The sequence below is a fragment of the Panthera pardus genome, unplaced genomic scaffold, assembly GCF_024362965.1.
Source record: "Panthera pardus isolate Hobbes unplaced genomic scaffold, ASM2436296v1 HiC_scaffold_6, whole genome shotgun sequence".
Taxonomy (NCBI): Eukaryota; Metazoa; Chordata; class Mammalia; order Carnivora; family Felidae; genus Panthera; species Panthera pardus.
Genome location: NW_026526991.1, coordinates 105,023,509 through 105,047,128, shown reverse-complemented (window position 1 = coordinate 105,047,128; position 23,620 = coordinate 105,023,509). Strand labels below are relative to the sequence as shown.

At 36.1% G+C, this 23,620-nt stretch overlaps 1 protein-coding gene across 13 annotated transcripts in view; it reads right to left on the bottom strand.

The window, feature by feature from the left end:
- The window catches only part of ERC1 (ELKS/RAB6-interacting/CAST family member 1), a 516,510-nt gene that overhangs the window by 67,441 nt on the left and 425,449 nt on the right, over positions 1–23,620 (bottom strand). For 9 of the 13 annotated variants that reach the window (XM_019464949.2, XM_019464947.2, XM_019464955.2 and 6 more), the window contains one exon: positions 16,614–16,712. In XM_019464949.2, the coding sequence (XP_019320494.1) occupies positions 16,614–16,712 (99 nt within the window). Of the gene's footprint in view, positions 1–15,060; positions 15,128–16,613; positions 16,713–23,620 lie in introns of all 13 variants that reach the window. The other 4 variants (XM_019464956.2, XM_019464958.2, XM_019464957.2 and 1 more) reach the window with 1 other exon arrangement.

Sequence of the window (23,620 nt, the reverse complement as noted above, 5' to 3'; positions counted from 1 at the left end):
CTAGTCTAAGCAGAAAAGTGCTATTCCAAAGCTAAAAAGAGATTAACAACCAATTCAACAGAAAGAAAAGAAAAGAAAAGTTTCTTAGGTTTTAAAGATTCAAATAAAAGCTTCTTGAGGTCCCAAGCCATTCTGGTATTTTCTCTGGCTATGGGTTAGTGAGTTACTGTTGACCTGTGAAGTATATATATCATCAGCTCTTCTCATGACATAATCTTTCAGCAGATGGCCAGTAAAGAAAATCACAGGGGACTACTTCAATGTTTACTTTATTTCTCTTTAAAATGTTAAAACCAATCTAAGAGGGAAGTTCATAGTGATAAATGCCTGCCTCAAAAGACAAGAAAAGTCTCAATAAACAATCTAACTTTATACCTCAAGGGGCTAGAAAAAGGACAAATAAAGGCCAAAGTTAATAGAAGGAGGAAATGCTGAAGATCAGAGTAGAAGTAAAGGAAATAGAAACCAAAAAGACAATAGAAAAGATCAATGAAACTAAGAGCTGGTGTTTTGAATTGACAAACAATAGCTAGACTCTCCAAGGAAGAAAAGAGAGAGGATTTAAATAAATAAAATCAGAAATAAAGGAGGAGATGTTACAACTGATACCACAGAAATACAAAGGCTCATAAGAGACTACTAGGAACAATTATATGCCAACAAATTGGATAACCTAGAAGAAAAGGATACATTCCTATAAACGTACAACCTATCAAGTTTGAATAATGAAGAAATAGAAAATCTAAACAGACCAATATTGAGTAAGGAGATTGAATCAGTCATCAAAAATCTCCCCAAACAGAAAAGCCTGGGACCAGATGGTTTCACTGGTGCATTCTACCAAATATTTAAAGAATTAACAGCAATTCTTCTCAAACTCTTCCAAAAAACAGAGGAAGGGAAACTCTTGAAAACTCATTTTATGAGGCCAGTATTACCCTGATACCAAAACTAGAAGAAAACAGAAATGCCACAAGAAAGAAAATAATTATAAGCCAATATCTCTGATGAACATAGACACATACACACACACACAAACCTCAAGAAAATATTAGCAAACTGAATTCAACAATACATTAAAAGGATCACATCTTGGATCCAGTGGGATTTATTCCAGGGGTACAAGGATACTTCAACGCCTGCAAGTTAGTCAATGCAATACACCGTTAACAAAATGAAGGATAAAATGATGATAGTCATCTCAATAGAGGCAGAAAAAGCATTTGACCATATTAAACATCCATTTGTGATAAAAACTCTCAACTAAGTGGGTACAGAGGGAACACACATCAACATAATAAAGGTCATATATGACAAGTCCACAGTTAACATATTCAGTAACAAAAAGCTGAGAGCGCTTCCTGAAAGATCAGGACAAAACAAGAATGTCTATTTTTACCAGGGCTCCTGGGTGGCTCAGTGGGTTAAGCGCCCGGCTTCAGCTCAGGTCATGATCTCACAGTTCATGAGCTCGAGCCCTGTGTTGGGCTCTGCGTTGTCAGCACAGAGCCTGCTTCGGATCCTCTGTCTCCCTCTCTCTCTGCCTCTTCCTAGCTTGCACACACACTCGCTCTCTCTCAAAAATAAACAAACATTAAAAAAAAAAAGAATGTCTATTTTTACATTTTTTTTAGTATTGGAAGTCCTATCCAAAGCAATTAGGCAAGAAAAAGATATAAAAGCCAACCAAATCAAAAAGGAAGATGTAAAACTGTTACTATTTGCAGATGACATATTATGTATAGAACACTCTAAAGACTGTGCCAAAAAATTGTTAGAATATATGAATTCTGTAAAGTTGTAGGATACAAAATCAATACGCAAAAAACTGTTGTGTTTCTATACACTAATAATAAACTATCAGAAAGAGAAATTAAGAAAACAATCTTGTCTACAATTACATCAAAAAGAGGGGCGCCTAGGTGGCTCAGTTGGTTAAGCATCCAACTTTGGCTCAGGTCATGATCTCACAGTTCGTGGGTTCAAGCCCTGTGTCGGGCCCTGCGCTGACAACTCAGAGCCTGGAGCCTGCTTTGGATTCTGTGTGTGTGTGTGTGTGTGTGTGTGTGTGTGTGTGTGTGTGTCTGCCCCTCCCCCACTTGCGCTCTCTCAAAAATAAATGTTAAAAAAAAAAAGAATAACATACCTAGGAATAAATTTAACCAAGAAGGTAAAAGACCTGTATATTGAATACTGTAAGTCATTAATGAAAGAAATCAAAGACACAAATAAATGGAAAGATATTCCATGCTCAAGGACAGGAAGAACTGATATTATTAAAATGTCCAAACTACACAAAGCAATCTAATCTATGGATTCAATGCAATCCTTATTTAAATACCAATGACATTTTTCACAGAAATAGAATAAATAATCTTAAAATTTCTAAGGACCCATAAAAGGTCATGAATTATCTAAAAGTAATCTTTTTTTTTTTTTTTTAACATTTATTCATTTTTGAGAGGCAGAGCATGAGTAGAGGAGGGGCAGAGAGAGGGAGACACAGAATCCAAAGCTAGCTCCAGGCTCTGAGCTGTCAGCATAGAGCCTGATGCAGGGCTCGAACTCATGGACCGTGAGATCATGACCTGAGCTGAAGTCAGACGCTTAACTGACTGAGCCACCCAGGCGCCCCTATCTAAAAGTAATCTTGAGAGGGGTGCCCAGGTGGCTCAGTCAGTTAAGCATCCGACTCTTGATTTTGGCTCAGGTCATGATCTCACCGTTCAGTTCGTAAATTCTAGCCCCATGCTGGGCTCTGTGCCAACAGACAGGAGCGTGCTTGGGATTCTCTGTCTCCTTCCCTTTCTGACCCTCTCTCTCTCTAAAGTAAATAAATAAACATTAAAGAAAAGAAGAAAAGCAATCTTGAGAAAAACTAAAGCTGGAGAAAGTCAATATTCAAGAAGTATTCATTGAATGCCTGTTAATTTGCCAGACAACACTTAAGTGACCTCTACTGTCACTTTACATTGCTCCCTGTTGATTTAAGACTAATAATTTAAAGACAAAGGGTATTATTAGAAATAAGGATATTTCATAATGACAAGAAGAATGTTTAATAAGAGTACAATCATAAATGGGTATGCAAATAATAACAATGTCAAAATGTATGAGGCAAAAATCGAAGAATTCAAAGGACAAATACAAAAATTCCAATTATACTTGAATATTTTAATATTTCTTTCTCAGCAACTAATAGACATCTCCATCTCATAAGTTTTTGGTAAAGTCATGCAATTTGTGAGCGATTTTATCAACCACCTGGACCTAACTGATATTTATAAAACACTATATGCAATAACTAAAGAATACCATTCCTTTCAGGAGCACATGTATATTCATCAACATGGACTGTATTCTGGGACAGAAAATGAAAGCCTCAGAAAATATAGAATATTAAAATAATACAAAGTATATTCTCTGATCACAATGAGATTCACCTGGAAATCAATAAAAATATGACCCAATTTGCAATTAGACACTTTTGCAAATCTGTAGGAAGAAGAGAAAATATTTTAAACTAAATAATAATAAAACTGCCAGGATAAGTGAGGTAAGCAAAACTGTAAGGTATTTCAATATAAAAAACAACAACTGTATTTTTATATATTTGCAGCAAACAACTGAAATAAAACATTGTAGATACAAGTTAAAGAAGATCTAATTAAATGGAGAACTATACTATGTTCATGGTTTGAAAGACTTAATAGTGTTAAAATGTCAACTATCCCCAAACTAGTTTACAGAATCAATGCAATCTAAATACCCTCCCTGCATGATTTGTCATAGAAACTGACAGATTAAAATCTATATGAAAATGCAAACAACCTGAAATAACTATAACAACTTTAATAAAAACTAACAATTTGATGCGGCACCTGGGTGACTCAGTCGGTTAAGTGTCCAACTCTTGATTTTGGCTCAGGTCATGACCTCATGGTTTGTGAGTTCAAGCCCTGCATTGGACTCTGCCCTGACAATGTGGAGCCTGCTTGAGATTCTCTCTCTTCCTCTCTCTCTCTGCCCCTTCTCCACTTGTGCTCTCTCAAAATGAATAAACTTAAAAAAAAAAAGATTAACAATTTGAAAGACTTACACTACCTGATTTTAACATATTATGAAACTATAGCAAGCAATTAAGGCAGCGTGGTAATATAAAACAGAAGAGGCACAAACATAGACACATATTTACATCTTTGATTTTTTTACAAAGGTGCACAGGAATTCTATAGAGAAAGAATAGTATTTAAGAACAACTGGATATGCATTTGGGGAAAAAAAAGAAACTTGACCCCTTACCTTACCAAAATATATCAAACTTAGAGGTGGATTACAGAACTAAATGTAGACACAAAATGATAAAGTGTCTGGAAAAAGGAAAAAAAAACCCAGAATATTTTAGCTCTTATGTGTTAGGCAAAAGTTTCTTAGAAACTAGAAAGCAATAACCATTAGAAACTGATGAATTAGACTTCAGTAAATTAAAGACTTCTGATAATGAAAAAATACCATTAAAAAACTGAACACACATGCCACAGACTAGGAGAAAATATGTGCAAGATATGTATCTCAAAAAGGACTGGTATCTAAACCATATAAAGAATGCTTACAACTTAATAAGACAAAAATTCAATTAAAAATAAAAATGTGAACAGATGCTTCAGAAAGGAAAACATGCAAATAGCCAGTCAGCACATGACAAAGTGCTCATCACTAATCAGTGACAGAATTAAAATGAAAACCACAATGAAATACCTGTATACAGCCATAAAAATGGTCAAAATAAAAAAAAAAAAAAAAAAAGGAAAGTATCAAATGTTTAGAAGGATGTGGAACAACCAGAAGTCTCATTTGTTGCTGGTGAGAGCAAAAAATATGATATAACCACTTTGAAAAAGTGGCAGTTTCTTATAAAACTCAAGAGATACCTATCAAATAACAAAGGTAAGTCCATTTGTAGGTAGTTACCTGAAGAAATAAAGGCATCTGTCCACCTAAAGACGTGTTTAAGAATAGTTTTATCCATAATTGCCCCAAACTGGAGACAGGCCAGACATCAAAGAGATCTAAATGAACTGTGATCAGTCACCACACAATGGAATACAACTAAGCAATAAAAATGAACTACATCTACAATTAAAAAAATGAATTTTATTTTTTATTTTATTTTATTCCAGTGTAGTTAATGTACAGTGTTGTAATAGTTTCAGGTGTACAATACAGCGATTCAAAAACTCTATACATTAGTCAGTGCTAATCATGATAAATGTACTCTTAATCTTCACCTATATCACCCATCCTCTCACCCATCTCTCTGCTGGTAACTACCAGTGTGTTCTCTATAGTTAAGGGTCTGTTTTTTGGTTTGTCTCTTTTTTTCCCCCTTTATTCATTTGTTTCTTCAATTCCACAGATGAGTGAAATCATATGGTATTTGTCTTTCTCTGACTGGCTTATTTAGCTTAGCATAATATTCTCTAGATCCATCCATGGTACTGCAAATGACAAAATTTCATTATTTTTTTATGGCTGAATAATATTCTATTGTATATATATATACCATATATTCTTTATCTATTCATCTGTTGATGGACATGTGGGCTACTTTCATAATTTGGTTATACTGTAAATGTTGCACTAAACACAGGGGTGCATAAATCCCTTTGAATTAGTGTTTTGTATTCTTTGGCTAAATACCCAGGAGTGTGATTACTGGATTGCAGGGTAGCTCTATTTTTAATTTTTGAAAAACCTCTGTATTGTTTTTTTACTGTGGGTGCACCAGTTTGTATTCCCACCAACAGTGCATGAGGGTTCCTTTTTTTCCCCACGTCCTTCTAACACTTGTTATTTCTTGAGATTTTGATTTACCTATTCTAACAGGTGTGAAGTGATATCTCATTGCGGTTTTGATTTGCATTTCCCTGATAATGAGTGATGTTGAACATCTTTTCATGTGTCTGTGGGGCATCTGGATGTCTTCTTTGGAGAAATGTCTGTTCATGTCTTCTGCCCATTTTTTAATTGGATTATTTATTTTTTTAGTGTTGAGTTATGTGTAAGTTCTTTATATCTTTTGGATACCCCTTATCAGATATATCATTTGCAAACATCTCCCATTCAGTAGGATGTCTTTTAGTTTTGTTGGTTGTTTCTTTGCTGTGAAGAAGCTTTTAATTTTGATGTAGTCCCAATAGTTCATTTTTGTTTTTATTTCCCTTGTCTAAGGAGACATATCTAGAATGATGTTGGTACATTCGATGTCAAAGACCTGTGCTCTCTTCAAGGACTTTTATGGTTTCAGGTCTCACATATAGGTCCTTACTCAAAAAAAATGAATGAAATTTAAATGTATTATGCTGAGTAAAATAAATCTTACACAAGAGTACAGACTGTATGATTCCATTTATATGTGGTTCTAGAACAGGCAAATTAATTTATGTCAAGCAAACACACAAACATTAACTGTGTTTGCCTGTAGGTGTGAGTACGTAGGTACACACTGGGAAACGACAAGAGGTGAGAGAAAATTTTCTTGGGAGATGTTAATATTCTGTATCAGGGCCTGGCAAACAACAATGACCAAATGATCTAAATCCAGACAGCCATTATTTTTGCATGTCTGTTGGCTAAGAATAATTTTTGCACTTTTTAATGGTTGGAGAAAACTATTTCATGATATGTAAAAATTCTATGAAATTCAAATCTCAGTGACCATAAATAAAGTTTTATTGGAACAGAACCATTCTTATTTAATTACTTATTGTCCACTAATGCTTTCTCGCTACAGTGGTAGACTTAAGTAGCTGCTACAGAAACCTAAATATTTACTATGTAACTCTTAAAAAAATATTTGCTAACCCCTTTCTATATCTTAATAGGAGTTTAGGTCACACAAAACTCATAGAATAGCATAGCTTAAGATTGGTACATTTCACTAATAAAAAAAGAAACCATAAATTTTTGAATTTTCATAAAATTTTCATAAAAACTCATAAAATTTTGAATTTTAATTAATAAGCATGGGGTGATGGATACAAGTGTCTCTTACTTTGAAATGCATGAAAAAAATGAGACCGGTTGACATACAGATGGAAAGATGTGATAAAGTAAACGTAACAAAATCTTAAGAGACTCTAGGTTTAAGACAATTTTTTTCAACTTTCCTGTATGTTGGAAAAGTTTCATAATAAGATGTTGAAAAAAAAAAAAAAAGCAAAGATCCCATATAATTGAAGTTGGTAAAATTACTTAGTGTTTCAACTCACTTAAAAACTCAGCATGTAGCTGCTAGGTTGGCTACATAAAGTCTTGGTAGTAAGTATGGGTTGTGTACCTTTGTTAAAGTAAGCCCCAGTGTGAACATATTTAAAAACAATAAATTATGTAAATGATCCTTTTGGAGGAGCTTCCTATCCTAAGTAGTTCAACTCACGGAAGCCCCCAAACAGTACACATTCTTTAATATGCTAAGAGATCAACTACTAAAATCAATAGCTCTGTTCCCAAGTAGAGAACAAAAAGCTAAACAAAAGCTCAAAGGCAGTCCTTTTCCATTTCAAAACTTTAAGGTATTTATCTGGGAAAGAAGGGTGCCTCTCTGTCTTACTTATATAATATTTCAAATAATAGTGCATATTTTGAATACATTTTGCCAGATCACCATTAGTCGTTTTTCACTAAAAACGTTTAAAAAAAAAATTTTTTTTTAACGTTTTATTTATTTTTGAGACAGAGAGAGACACAGCATGAACGGGGGAGGGGCAGAGAGAGAGGGAGACACAGAATCGGAAGCAAGCTCCAGGCTCTGAGCCATCAGCCCAGAGCCCGATGCGGGGCTCGAACTCGCGGACTGCGAGATCGTGACCTGAGCTGAAGTCGGACGCTTAACCGACTGAGCCACCCAGGCGCCCCTGAAACGTTGTTTAAATTGTGGCAAAAAACCCCCACAAAAAACAAAAACCTGTAGTAAAATACACATAACATAAAAATTTCCATTTAACCATTTTTAAGTGTACAGTTCAGCAGTGTTAAGTATATTCACACTGGTGTGCAACCAACCTCTATATTTTTCACCTTCCAAAACTGAAACTCTAAACCCATTAAACAACTTCCCACTTCCTTCCCTGCTTCTGTCTAAAAAAAATTTTTTTTTACTTTGAACAAAATCTGATTAAAAACATAGCTTCCATTTTGATATGGAAAATTAATTGAAAAAAATGAGTTTCAATGCAGAAATTTATTTTACAGAAGACAAAATTTCCCCCCAAGAATAGGACTCTTCTTTAAACATGGAGATGACTAAATAAAATAACAGGATGTGAGTGCCAGGTTTAAAAAGACCTTATAATTTTGGAGTCTTTCTCTAATACATGTTAGCGATATTTAAAGCAAGCAAGGAATATTGTATCTACATAAAGAAATTTATCTAGGACTTATAATTTTTTAAGGAAAATGCATTTGTAGTCTACTAACTGTAAGATATATTATTATAAAGATTAAGGTAAACATCTAAGAAAGTAGTTACATCAGAGGGGTTAACTGATAAATTTTACCCATTTTCCTTAAATGGAAGAAATTATATCAATTCTCTACAATCTCTTTCAGAGGACAGAAGCAGAGGGAATACTTCCTAACTCACTCTATGAGGCCAGCATTACCCTAATACCAAAACCAGGCAAAGACATCAGAAGAACAGAAAACTACAGACCAGTATCTCTCATTTACATAGATGCAAAAGACCTCAACAAAATATTTGCAACTGAATCCAACAATGCATAAAAAAAAATTATACACCAAGACCAAGTAAAATTTATCCCAGGTATGCAAGGCTGGTTCAACATTTGAAAATCAATTAGTGTAAGCCATCATGATCATCAACAGGCAAAAGAAGGAAAATCACATAATTGTATTAATAGATGTAGACAAAACACCTGACAAAATCCAACACCAATTCATGATAATAGCTCTCAGTAAACTGGGAATAGAGAGGGGAACTTCCTCAACTTGATAAAGAATGTCTACAAAAAATATATATAAAGCTAACATCATACATAATGGTGGGAAATTTGAGGCTTTCCCACTAAGATCAGGTATATACAAGGATGGTCCCTGCACCACTTCTTTCCAATATTGTACTAGAAGTTCTAGTTAATGCAATAAGACAAAAAAAAAAAAAAAAAAAAAAAAGGAAATAAAAGACACACAGATTGGGAAGGAAGAAATAAAACTGTCTCTATTCAGAGATGACATTATTGTCTAGTAGAAAATCCAAATGACTGAAGAACAATAACAAAAACTCCTGGAACTAATAAGCAATTAATTACTGTTAGGATGTCCTTGGAACCACAGTAGAGGGGACAGCCATCTTGCCAGCGCAACCCAACGAAAAGCCCCTAGTAGCTGCCAGAACGAATTGGAGGTCAACCAATCACCGAGCAACAGCACCACCTGATGCTAAAAAGGCCCACCCAGACCTAAACCCGGAACCGCTGCAGCTTAAAAACCCCACCCCACCACACTTGGGTGCGACTTCCCTGACTCCTCTCTCTCTCCCTGAGTCACGGAACCTCGCCCGAGACCTTAGTTCCCAAATAAAGCCTTTGACTGCTAAAATTTTCTAGCCTCTGACTCCTATCTTTACCCTGCCTTACGCCTGACCCTAACAATTACAATAATAAGGTTGTAGGGTATAAGGTTAATATAAAATCAATTGATTTCTGATATACCAACAGTGAACAAGTGGAATTTGAAATAAAAAACACAATGCCATTTACATAGCATCCCCCCAAATGAAATACTTAAGTATAAATCTAACAAAATATGTACAAGATCTATATGAAGAAAATTACAAAATTCTGATGAATGAAATCAATGAAAAAACTAAACATGGAGAGACAGTCCAGGTTCATGGATAGGAAGACCCAGTATTGTCAAGATGTCAGTTCTTTCCAACCTGATCTCTAGATTCAATGCAATCCCAATCAAAATCCCAGCAAGTTATTTTGTGGAAAACAGAAAACTGATTCTGAAGTTCATATGGAGTGCCAAAAGATACAGAATAGTCAACATAATTTTGAAGGAGAAAACAAAGTTGGAGATCTGACACTACCTGACTTCAAGCCTTACTATAAAGCTACAGTAATAAAGATAATATAATATCGACAAAAGAACCAGCAAATAAATCAGTGGGAAACAACAGAGAGCCCAGAAACAGACCCACATACTTAGAGTCACCTGATCTTTGGCAAAACAGTATAGGCAATAAAATGGAACACACAGAGTCTTTTCAAAAAATGATGCTAGAATTGGACATCCACATGCAAAAAGATCAGTCTAGGCACAAACCTTACACTTTTCAAAAAATCAGTTCAAAATGGATCATAGACCTAAATGTAAAACGCAAAGCTATAACATTCCTAGAAGATAATATAGGACAAAACCTAGGTGATCTTGGGTATGACAATGACTTTTTAGTCACGAAAGGCACGATCCATAAAAGAAATAATTGAAAAGTTCAACTTCATTAAAATAAAAAACTTCTGGGGGCACCTTTGGTAGCTTAGTCAGTTAAGTGTCTGACTTTGACTTAGGTCTTGATCTCGCAGTTCATGAGTTCGAGCCCCATGTCAGGCTCTGTGCTGTCAGCTCAGAGCCTGAATCCTGTTTCAGATTCTATGTCTCCCTCTCTCTGCCCCTTCCCCTTCGCACTCTCTTTCTTTCAAAAATAAAAAATAAACATTAAAAAAAAATGGGGTGCCTGGGTGGCTCAGTCAGTTAAGCATCCAACTTTGGCTCAGGTCATGATCTCCCAGTTTGTGGATTCCAGCCCCGCGTCGGGCTCTGTGCTGATAGCTGGAGCCTGGAGCCTGCTTTGGATTCTGTGTCTCCCTCTCTCTCTACCCCTCCCTCGCTCCTGTCACTCTCTCTCTCAAAAATAAACATTAAAAAAAATTAAACATTTGTATTAAAAGTTTGTCTTACCAGTGGTATCTCTAAGAAAGAAAAGTTTCATAACATACTGGTCCAAAACATGTTTTGAGATGCTATAGTGCTGATCGAATAGTCAGGCAACTCTTTCAGATTTTAGTCAGTGGAATGGTCTTATTCCAAGACCAAATGGTAAGTCTCTTGACAAATACATCCTTTATTTGAGGGGGTCTGCTGCTAGTTTACATAAAGCGCTTCCACAGAATGAACTATACAAAGAACACATGGCCATGGTACCTACTATGCTCCAGGTTCTTTCTAATGGCTATGAGTCACAGGTTCTAGGAGGAAAGTTTCTACCCGAAGGATGTTCAGTTTTCAACAGAAAATATTTCTCAATTATAGTCAACTCTTTTTTATTTAGAATGAAATTATGGGAGCCTGATTCTAGGGCTTAATTATGGCTTTCCTTTAAATTCTTAACATTTCTCCGTACAGGTCTTTTGTTTCTAGACACTTTTCCTATCTTCCTTTTCAAAACTTCCCTTTCTTGTACTGGTAATGCTGACATTAAAGCTAACAGCTAATTCTATGCTCTTGGCTAGGAATTTTCTAGATGATAGAAATACACATTTTTTTTTAACGCTTATTTATTATTGAGAGACAGAGAGAGACAGAGCATGAGCATGGGAGGGGCAGAGAGAGGGGGAGACACAGAATCTGAAGTGGGCTCCAGGCTCTGAGCTGTCAGCACAGAGCCAGATGCGGGGCTCAAACTCACAAACCGTGAGATCATGACCTGAGCTGAAGTCAGACACTTAACCAACTGACTGAGCCACCCAGGTGCCCAAGATGATAGAAATAGAAAAGTAAACATATTGAAGTCCCTGCGCCCATGGGGACTACTTTCTACTGTAAGGGAAAAACAAGAAAGAAGAAAACACAAATTAAAGGGATGGAAAATAGTGGGAACACATTTCACATGGATTTCCTATAGGCTGAGGGGAAAGAGAAGGGACTCTCATGCTTTCTTCTTAAATACATTTTTTAAAAAAATGTTTACTTACTTCTGAAGGAGAGAGAGACAGAGCATGAATGGGGTAGGGGTAGAGAGAGAGGGAGACACAGAATCCAAAACAGGCTCCAGGCTCTGAGCTGTCAGCACTGAGCCTGACACAGGGCTCAAACTCACGAACCACGAGATCATGACTTGAGCTGAAATTGGACACTTAACCGACTGAGCCATGCAGGTGCCCTGGGACTTTCATGCTTTCTAACTGGAGGTAACACTTGCTTTCTTCTGTGTGTCTGAGGAGGGTTTCTTGACAGCAAACTCTTTCAAAGAAAGTTTCAATGAATAAATCTCTTTTATAGAAAAATTCAAGGTGTTTTCTCGAGGGAAAAAAATTCCTCAGCATACAAGAGATTAAACTTTTGGTGACAGAAAGGGAGATATAATCATCAATATGTCTTAGATTATCTCTTTCACTGTCAGCTACTAGTTCCTCAGAAATGCCTGGGGGCTTTAATGTCATATCTAAATCTTTTTTTTTTTTTTTTTTAATTTTTTTTAGCACCCTTACAATATAAAATGAGGGCACTGGAATAGATATTAATAAAAATAGTAACTGACACTTACTGAATGCTGACTACTTCCTGGAGGTGGATTCAAGTTAATGATGACAGCAGCAACAACAAATATAATAATATAAGCAGAGTACATGGTGGAAGACACTGTTCAATTCATTTTACATACATTAACTTATTAATCTGTCCAACAACCCTACAAAGTAGTCCATTAATAAACCCATTTTCACAAAAAAACTGAGTTAATTTCCCCAGGCCACGAAGAAGGTGGAGGAGTCTAGATGCAAAGCAGTGCTGTCTGACTCCACAAAGTTTATGCCTTTCACAACTCCTCTGCTTTTCACAACAACACCCATTTGAAAGATGAAGAAATTGAACTGCAGGGAGATTAAGTATCTTGTCCGAAGTCACAAGTTAAATACATGGTGGTGTTAAGATTTCACCAGAGACATTCTGCTCCAAAGCCTAGAGTCTTAACCATCATGTTCTGCCACTTCTTATGAAATTACCGAGACCCCTCTCAGCTCCGTACTTCTATGATTCTCTTCCTGAGTATTGATTATATCTAGTAAGACCTAGGTTTTGCTCTTGATATGTACTGTGTTTTACAAAAGGTTTGAGATGTAAAGTATTATTTATATTCTTAAGTTTTATAAGGTAAATCATCAATTTCAAAAGTTTAAAGTTTTGTTAGGAAAAACTTTTCTGCAAGAAAACAAGTGAGGAAAACTGGAGGTCAAGTCATTACATCTGCAGTCACTCACGCATTTCTTATGAAACCCTTATGATAATATGACATTTATAGCACATTTTAGAAAATTGGAAGTATTGTATCATAGGAACTCCACTTAAGACCAGCTAATTACAACTCCACTGTGTTAAACCAATGGTAGTTAATATTTTAGTGCAGTAAGCTGTACTTTTATTTGGAAAAAATAAACTTTTGGAATAAACTTATTTAGAAAAAGGAAACTTCTTTTGGAAAAAAAAATTACTAGCATTTCAACTCTCTGTAGGAGTTATTCTATTAGGGAAGTAGAGAAAATACAGTGGAGACTTTAGGAACAAGTGTACGTGAAGGTTTGTTCATTTTTCAGTCTCATGGTGAAGTTACATATGGGCCTTCTTCCTGTACCACTAACTTGTTTCTTCTGATTGGCTAGAAAAAGGGTATACAATCAATACAATCCTATTCATATACATCAGGTACGTGCTTCCTGCTAAGGCATGCCAAGAGGCTCCTATGTTCTGCCAAAATAGACATGGCAGGTTCATTTAGAAGGAGGGGACTGGTAAACTATATTCAACTACTGTATGGCCCCCACATCCTTCACGATGACAAATAGCTACCCTTACAGGGGGTAGTGTAGATAAAGAGAATTAGCACACTAATTTTCTCAGCTTTAGCTTTGTCTGGCATGCAACACTCTAACTGAAAGAGGTTTTTGGCTGGTATACATTTCGCCTTTTACACCCTCAGGATAAAGTCATTTGGAAAGCTTCCCATCTTCACAGTATATGCCCCTTTCCACAACTTACCTCATCATCCTTCTTGGCTGTGTTTGCTAGTGAGAGGTTTACACATGTTCTCATCATTTTAAGAAGTATAACACTAAGACACAGAATTTTCAGGGAGAACTGACTCCAAAAGAGTGAGATCACCAATAAGCAAGGGCAGTGAATCCAGGGAGTGCAAGGCCACCAATATGTGTGAACTTATTAATTGTAATTATTTTTTTTTCTAAGAAAAGGATTTCCTTAGTCAAACCTCCAGGGCATCAGATCAAAGGGAGATACTGCCACAGCTGGACTGTATTTTCTAGCCAATTGGCCCGGAAAGGAGAATCTAGACAGTGTCCTGGCAACTGTTTAACACAGCAGCAATCCATAAAAGAGAGGGAAAGAATTCTTTAGACCAATTTTTTAAAAGGTCTTCCTTTACTTCTTTACTTCTTAAAGGACAGTTTGAGAGTAATGTCAAAGCCCTAGGGGATGTAGGCACTCTGTAAGAACCACTGACCCTGGGAATTCAGAGCATCCTTCTACAGATAGAAACAAAAAGTTTTAGTTCACAGCACAATTTTTTTAAAGACATATATTTATAATTAATTATCATAAAAAGTATATCCCAAACCTACTGGCAGAATTTTTGAACAATTTTCTACTTCCAGTTTGATGTAAGTCACTATGAACCTTACCAGGACACTGCTGAATCACACTAGATAAGGTAGTTTATTAATAAAATCACAAAAGGAGAAATTTATTTATATGCCCTGGAAGTTCTCCCAAAAATGTACATAAAGAAATTATAAAGGTGACTATTAACACACAAGAAAAAAAAGCCACAAAACCCAACCCCACTATGTCAGAAGCATAGCAATACACACAGGAGTCATGTGAAAATGAGAACACAGAAAGCACACCAAACAATTTCATGAATTACAAAGAAACAAGATGTGAGAATGATTGTGTAAAAAAAAAAAAAAAATGAAAGCAAACAAACAGAAAACATTTCTATAGTTAAGGAAAGGTGTTTCTCACCGTTCTGAACAAAATGGCTGAACTAAGAGCATCTGATTGGCTATGCCCATATACCCTCCTCCTCATCCTAGGGGAGAGAGTTGACAAAGGGAACAATGTCCCAGAGCAGCATGGGAATGAAAAAGAGTTGGTTAGTATTTAAAACAAAGACATAATCATAATGTAGTAGAAGAAAATGGTCTCTAAATTCTTGACTCTTCTTATATTAGATTCTAATTCCCTAAATTCCCTAACCTACTCAAATTAGTAATTAGTTTGTTGTTACACTTCTACTCTTCCTACCTTTCCAGGATACTGTCTCCATTTCAGAGCAAGATCTGGGCAACATTATCAGGTTGAAGGCTTTTCTTTATTTTTGCCTTTTCTTCAAACTTTCCCCATTTCTGTTTGCCTCCCACTACTCCCAGGCATCCAATTCTTGTATTTATACATTATCAAAACCTATTTCAAGGAAAGAATCTAATACTCATCTTATATGCACTGGCATAAATTTAATTCTGGGTATCAAGAACAGGCAGAGATAGCAAAAGTATTTCTTGGCAAAGAAAGACTGCTGACCTCAGACAGACAGTTCTCCATTCTGCCTACATTAAGATTGGTATTGTTTTCCCTCTAAAACATAAGGCTTGCCTAAACTGGTTTAGTAAATGTCATCAAACTATGACTGCCTTCTGTATCTTACAAAAAAATCGCAATTTGGATATTATTGCTGCTTTCATCTGCAATATTTCTTCTTCTAAGACAATGCCATGGCTATCATTCAGTGGGGATGTTTAGTGGGGGAGTTTCCCTTGACTTTTTAGTCATATGGATGTAATTACTTAACTATTATTATTATTTTTTTCCTTCAGCTATACATTTTAAGATTGAGTGTGATGGAGATGTTGAAATCTGATTTTTGGCAATGGGATATGAGGTAATCTGTTCACCACTCTCTCCCATCCATCATTTTCAAGATCTTGGGAGAGTTCAGTTCTTCCAAAAGACTGGAGTTGAATATGGCTCCCTTTAGACTCATCAATGCCCCTTTTGCATTGATGAGAAGCTGAAGGCAATAATTTTCCTTAAGAATGACAAATACTGGAGGGATCAACCAAGGAAATGAGAGAGAAGAAATTTTCACTCTTTATAATGGGTGATGATCAGAGATTTTAAAATTTGCAATTAAACAATAGTTATCTCTAAACAGAGTTGTGCCTTATTGAACTCGAAAGAGTTTTTTTTTATAAGGCATTGTTTTAATAAGAAAAGTAGGACATTTACAAATTAGTATATATCTGTGAGATTAATCTTTTTTCTCAACCCAATTCAATGATTTTTTATAGTCCTCAAACTTTCAAGTATCTCCTCTTAAAATATTCAGAATCATCCACCACCACCTTCCTATAGAAAAACTGAATCTGTGTTTAAAAACATGAGTGAAGGAGATATCAGAAACTGATGATTTAATTTTATTTTTCTAACTTATATTCTGGAATTTGTAACATGCTGGTATAAAATACAAGGAAATAAAAGCACATTTGTTTCTATAAAACATTCAAGAGCAGTCTTACCTGGTCTGGGGAGGGCTTGTGATTGGTTTGATTGGAACGGGAGGACATGAAGCGGTCATCCTCATAGTTGTCTGCCATTAGCTTCATTCTATTTTGTGTCTAAGAAGAAATGGTTCATGAAGTTAAAATGAGATAAAAATTTCTATGATACACTGAAAAGTAACAAGTACCTTAAGAATGTCATAAGAAACAGGGGTGCCTGGGTTGCTTAGTCGGTTAACCATCTGACTTTGGCTCAGGTCATGATCTCGCGGTTCGTTAGTTCGAGCCCTGCCATCAGGCTCTGTGCTGACAGCTCAGAGCCTTGAGTCTGCTTCGGATTCTGTGTCACCCTCTCTCTCTGCTCCTCCCCTAACTGTGATCTCTCTCTTTCTCAAAAATAAATAAGCACTAAAAAAATTAAAAAAAAAAAAAAAAAAAAAGAATGTCATAAGAAACAATAAAATTAATTCTGTCTGAAATAAAATGAACATCAGATTTCTGAAGATATCAGGGAAAATTTAGGCACTGCACTGAACTGAATTGTGCACCCCTCCTCTGTCTCCATTCATGTTGGAGTCCTAACCCTCAATGTAAGTATATCTGGCTAGAGTCTTTAGCAGGTAATTAAGGTTAAATAAGGCTATCAGGGTGGGGTCCTAATCTGATAGGACTGTGGTCTTTTAAGAAGAGGAAGAGATCATTCTCATTCTCACTTTCATTCACCACCCCCCACCCCCACTATAGGAGAAAACATTATGAAGTTGGCTTCTGCAAGCCAGGAAGAGAACTCTCACCAGGAACTGAATCAGCTGGCACCTTAATCTTGGACTTCTCAGTCTCCAGCATTGTGAGAAAATAAATTTCTGCAGTTTAAGCCATCCAGTTTATGGTATTTTGTTATGGCAGCCCAAGCAAACTATGACAGGCACCAAAATTAGTATAGAGATTTTGGAGGGAAAGAGTAATCTTCCCAAATTAAGCCCTCTATGCAGTGCTTGCTTTATTTTTTATTTAAAAAAATCTTTTTAATGTTTATTTATTTTCAAGAGAGAGACAGAGAGACAGCATGAGTGGGGGAGGGGCAGAGAGAGAGGGAGACACAGAATCCAAAGCAGGCTCCAGGCTCTGAGCTGTCAGCACAGGGCCCAACATGGGGCTCGAACACACGGACCATGAGATCATGACCTGAGCTGAAGTCGGATGCTTAACTGACTGAGCCACCCAGGTGCCCCAGTGCTTGCTTTATTTTTAAAAATAAAGACTGGAATGGTGTGCCTGGCTGGCTTAGTCAGTACAGCATGCAACTCTTGATTTCAGATTCATGAATTCATTGCCCCACATGGGAGTAAGGTCCACTTAAAAAAAAAAAAAAAAAGGTTTAAAAAAGTAAAATACAATAAAGACTGGATTATATTATATCTAGGATAGGACTCTGTACCTCTTTTTTCACTTCATGATATGTATGACCCATATTTCCATGTTACTATAAAAACTACTCATTTTTTAAACAACTATTCAATTTGGGGGCATGTTATATTATATACAGACCATAAACATTGGGGGGAATAGTTCTGTAAGTGAAATGACATACCTACAAAATCTAAGAGAATCAACCGAAAAACTGTTACAACTTATAATAAAGTTCAGTGAGATGATTAGACAGAAGCTACATATATAAAATTCAATAGCTTTTCTTTACACCATCAATAAGCATTCAGTTTTTCAAAATAAATCACATCTCCCGACCAGAGAGTTCTATAGGGCCTCAGCTCTGGTGGAGCTGGTGTCAGGTTTTATTTCACAACCAGACCAGAGTATACCTGGCTAAAACTTGCCACAATCAGGCCAGGGACCAAACACTGCTCACAGCAGGCAAGGAGGAACCTCCACAGATGACTAGCCTGAAGGACAGATCAGCCAAAACACAAGAGCAGAGTGCATGCAGCACATACCAGAGACATTTCTTGAAGTGCTAGGCCGGGGCACTACATGACTCCTTCTTCCTAAGGACAATAGTTTGAGGAGCAGGAGACATAACTGGATTTTCTAACACAGAGAAGAAGGCAGAGACTTAGACAAAATGCCATGATGGAGAAATTCATCCCAAATGAAAGAGGAAGATAAGGTCACGGCCAGAGATCTAAGCAAAACAGATGTAAGTAACAGGCCTGATGGAGAATTTAAAGTAACAATCATTAAGGATACGCACTGGGCTTGAGAAAAGAATAGACGACATCAGTGAGACCCTTATCATCAGTATAAAAGAGTTAAGAAAGAATCAATCATAGATGAAGAATGTCATAAATGAGATTGGAAACAGGCGTGATGCAATGAACAGCAGGCTGGAAGAAGCAGAAGAATGAATTAGTGACCTAGAAAAAATAATGGAAAATAAAGAAGCTGAACAAAAGAGAGAAAGAAGAATTATAAAACACAGGAACAGACTTAGGGAACTCAGTGACTCCTTCAAACATGGTAACATCCATCTTATAAGAGTCCCAAAAGAAGAGACAGAAAAGGGGGCAGAAAATTTATTTCAAGAAATGATAGCAGGAAACTTCCCTCATCTGGGGGAAGGAAACAGACATCCAGATCCAGAAGGAATAGAGAACTCCCATCAAAATCAACAAAGCAGGCCAACACCAAGACATATTGTAATTAAATTTGTAAAATATAGTGGTAAAGAAAAAAGTCTTAAAAGCAGCAAAAGAAGTCCCTAACTTACAAAGGAAAACTCAAAGCCTAGCTGGACATTTCTCCACAGAAACATGGCAAGCCAGAAGAGACTGGCATGATATATTCAAAGTGCTGGATGGGAAAAATCTGTAGTCAGGAACACTCTATCCAGCAAAGCTATCATTTAGAAGAGGAGAGATAAAGAGTTTCTCAGACAGGGGCGCCTGGGTGGCTCAGTCGGTTAAGCGGCCGACTTCGGCTCAGGTCATGATCTCGCAGTCCGTGAGTTCGAGCCCCGCGTCGGGCTCTGTGCTGACAGCTCAGAGCCTGGAGCCTGTTTCAGATTCTGTGTCTCCCTCTCTCTCTGACCCTCCCCTGTTCATGCTTTGTCTCTCTCTGTCTCAAAAATAAATAAACGTTAAAAAAAATTAAAAAAAAAAAAAAAAAAAGTTTCTCAGACAAACAAAAACTAAAGGAGTTAGTGACCACTAAATCAGCCCTGCAAGAAATATTAAAGGGGATTCGTTGAGTGTAAAGGACAGCCCAAAAGTGACAAAGACAAGGAAGGATCTGAGAAAATCTCCAGAAATAATGACAAAACAAGTAATAAAATGGCAATAAATACATATCTACTTATAATTACCTTGAATGTAAATGGACTAAACGCTCCAATCAAAAGACATAGGGGGTCAGAATGGTTAAAAAAACAAGACCCATCTATTTGCTGCCTATAAGAAGACTCATTTTAGACCTAAAGACACCTGCAGATTGAAAGTGAGGGGGTAGAGAAACATGTCCCATGCAAATGGATGTCAAAAGAAAGCTGGTGTAGCAATTCTTATATTGGGCAAACTAGACTTTTTTTTGTTCTGTATTGTTTTTATCCTGCTTTGGTATCACGGTGATGCTGGCCTCATAGAGTGATTTTGAATGTGTTTCCTCTATTCCATTTTTTGTTAAGATTTTGATAAAGATTATTTTTATTATTTTTTTTTGTGATACAGAGTGAGAGAGAGAGACCTGAGTTGAAATCAAGAGTTGAATGCTTGACTGAGCCACCCAGATTGTCATTATTTTTTAATTTTTTACTTATTTTTAAGTTTATTCATTTTTTTTTTTGAGAGGGGGGGAGGAGGAGGCAGAGAGAGAGAGAGAGAGAGAGAGAATCCCAAGCAGGCTCTGCACTGTCAGCACAGAGCCAAACTCAGGGCTCAAACTCATGAACCATGAGATTATGACCTGAGCTGAAACCACGAGTCAGATGCCTAACCAACTGAGTCAACCCAGGCACCACTGTCATTATTTTTTTTAATGTTTATAAAAAATTTTTTAAGTTTATTTATTTATTTGGGGGGGGGGAGAGAGAGAGAGAGAGAGAGAGAGAGAGAGAGAGAGAGAGAGAGAGAGAGAATCTCAAACAGGCTCTGTATTGTCAGTGATGAGACCCATCAGGGCTTGAATTTGCAATCTGTGAGATCATGACATGAGCTGAAATCAAGAGTCAGACACTTAACCAACTGAGCCACACAGTAGCCCCAGTTTTTAAAAAATTTTTAAAGGTTTGGTAGAATCCACCAATGAAGCCACATAGTCTTGCACTTTTCTGTGCTGGGAGATTTTTGATTTCCTAATTCAACTTTCATTCTTTCATGTTATTGGTCTAAGAAGATTTCTTATTTTTTTTGGAGTCAAGATTAATGATTCATTCTCGGTAACATGTGTGTTTTTAGGAATTATGTTTTTTTCTTAAGTTATCTGATTTGTTATTATTGTTTACAGTAATCTGTTATCACACTATGTATTTCTGTGGTTATCTGTTGTATTATTTTCTCTTCCATTTCTCATTTTGGTTTTTGAGACTTCTCTTTTTTTCCCTTAACTAATGAAGTTAAAGCATTGCCAATTTTATTATTTTTTTTAAACTGGTCATTACTTTCAATGTTACGTTATTCTGGTCTCTATTTTATCTATTTCTGATTTTTTCTTTGTTATTTCCTTCCTCTACTAAATTTCAGCTAAGTTTCTTCTTTGTCTAGTCCTTGTGGTATAATGTTAGTTGTTTATCTGAACTTAAAAAATTTTTTTTTAAATTTTTTTAACGTTTTATTTTTTGAGAAACAGAGTATGAGCAGGGGAGGGGCAGAGAGAGAGACACACACACACAGAATACAAAGCAGTCTCCAGCTGAGCTGTCAGCACAGAGCCTGACACGGGTCTCAAACCCATGAACGTGAGATCATGACCTGAGCCAAAGTTGGATGCTTATCCAACTGAGCCACCCAGGTACCCCAATGAACTTTTAAAAATAGAAATAACAACATAAAAATCAGGTTCTTTGAAATTAATAATAGATAAATGTTCAGCAAAACATGTCAAGAATAAAAGACATAGACCCATAATAGAAGGAACCAAATTGGAGGTATAACTATAGACAGAAATTTTAAAAACCATCAAATACTGTACGTATGCCAATACATTTGCATACTTAGGTAAAGGGGATACTTTTCTTAAAAAATAACTTACCAAAAATGATGCAAGAAGAAATATTAAATATTAATAAATCAACAGTACATGAACTCTCTCATTTCACTATGTAGGTAATGCAAACATCTTGCATAATGGTAAAAGTTTTGAAGTGAAAGCATTAAATTGAAGGACAAAAAAGAACTTTTACCACTGCTCCAATTCAACATTATTTTTTTAATAAAAAAGTTTTTTTTTAATGTTTGCTTATTTAGAGAGAAAAAAGAGAGAGAGAGAGAGAGAGAGAGAGAGAGAGAGAGCAAGCAAGCAGGGAAGGGGCAGACAGAGCTGGAGACACAGAATCCAAAACAGGCTCCAGGCTCTGAGCTGTCAGCACAGAACCCAATGAGGGGGTCAAACTCACAAGCGATGGGATCATGACCTGAGCTGAAGTTGGATGCTTAACCGACTGAGCCACCCAGGTGCCCCATCCTATTCAACATTATAATGAAAGTCCTAGCCAGGGCAATAAGGAAATCAAATGAAATCAAAGATATAGAAATTGAAAAGGAAAAGATAAAACTTTCAATATTTGCATTATCTCACTGCCTAAAATATCCATGAGATCTACAAATTATGAGACAGATGACTGTTAAATAGAAGTATTAACCAAGTAAATACGTAATATGAAAAAAGAAAACATAGCAATAGCTAGTAAAATATGAAGAAATTAGGAAAGTACGTATTTTTCTAAACAAAAATGATCTGTGAATGAAATCATAAAATAGTAATTAAGAGCACCAAAGAATAACATCAAATGGAAAGACAGAACATGTTTTACAAGTCATGATACCCTTCACATAAAGCTTAAAAGCATATGAAATAATGGTATCAGCTGCTCTGGAGTATGTACATATACAGTACAAGTGTACAGAAAAGGAGATATTAGTGGTGTGGAAGGTGGGAAAGGGTAAAGGACTGATGTATGTGATCAGGAATGGGTGACAGTTATCTCTAGCAGTTTCACATATGTTTCTTAATCTGTGTGGTGAGTATATGGATGGATATTACTATTTTCTGTACTGTCACAGTCCTATTTATTTTATGTATCTTATTGTTCTCTAAGCTATTTTTTTATTACATATGTTTTATAGTTTAAAAATATTCATGGAACAATGTGGTCCTTCTACAGGGTTTAAAAATTACAAGCAAAAAATGTGAGTTATAAAATTTTTAAAAGTCAGTAGGCTGACACATTCATTATATTAAATTTATTCCTGCAGTGAAGAGGGAGAAAAGAGAGAGAGAGAGACAAACCAAGAAATAAACTCGTAACTATAGAGAACAAATTGATGGTTACCAGAGGGGAGATGCGGTGAAATAGGTGATGGGTGAAATAGGTGATGGGGATTAAAGAGTCACTTATGATAAAAACAAAAGAACTGAAAGCAAAAAAAAAAAAATATTATTCTAAAATCTAATTTTAAGTGGCTGCATAGTATTCAGTTGAATGGACACTGAGTCTCATATAGTTGGGCATTTAGGTTCTCCACATTTTTACCTAACAATACATGCACATTAGTAAGTCGTTTCCTCTCTCCAGTATATAATGTCAGCAAAGAAAATACTTAACCAAATTTCTCTTTTCTGAGATGACTTAGGGCGACCTTGAAATATGTAGGGTAATTTTTCTTATGTCATGTGGTATTTCATGACAAATGGAAAGTTTTCTACAAAGTAGCTCTTGGGAGACAGGAGAGAGGAAAGGGCAAAGAGGTGTACCCGGAAAGTGAGCAAAACACTTGCTCACTATTGGTTAAGAATGTGGTTAAGAAACTTTTTCATGTTGACTTTAGTAGTAATGCGCACTGAAAATAAACTTGGCT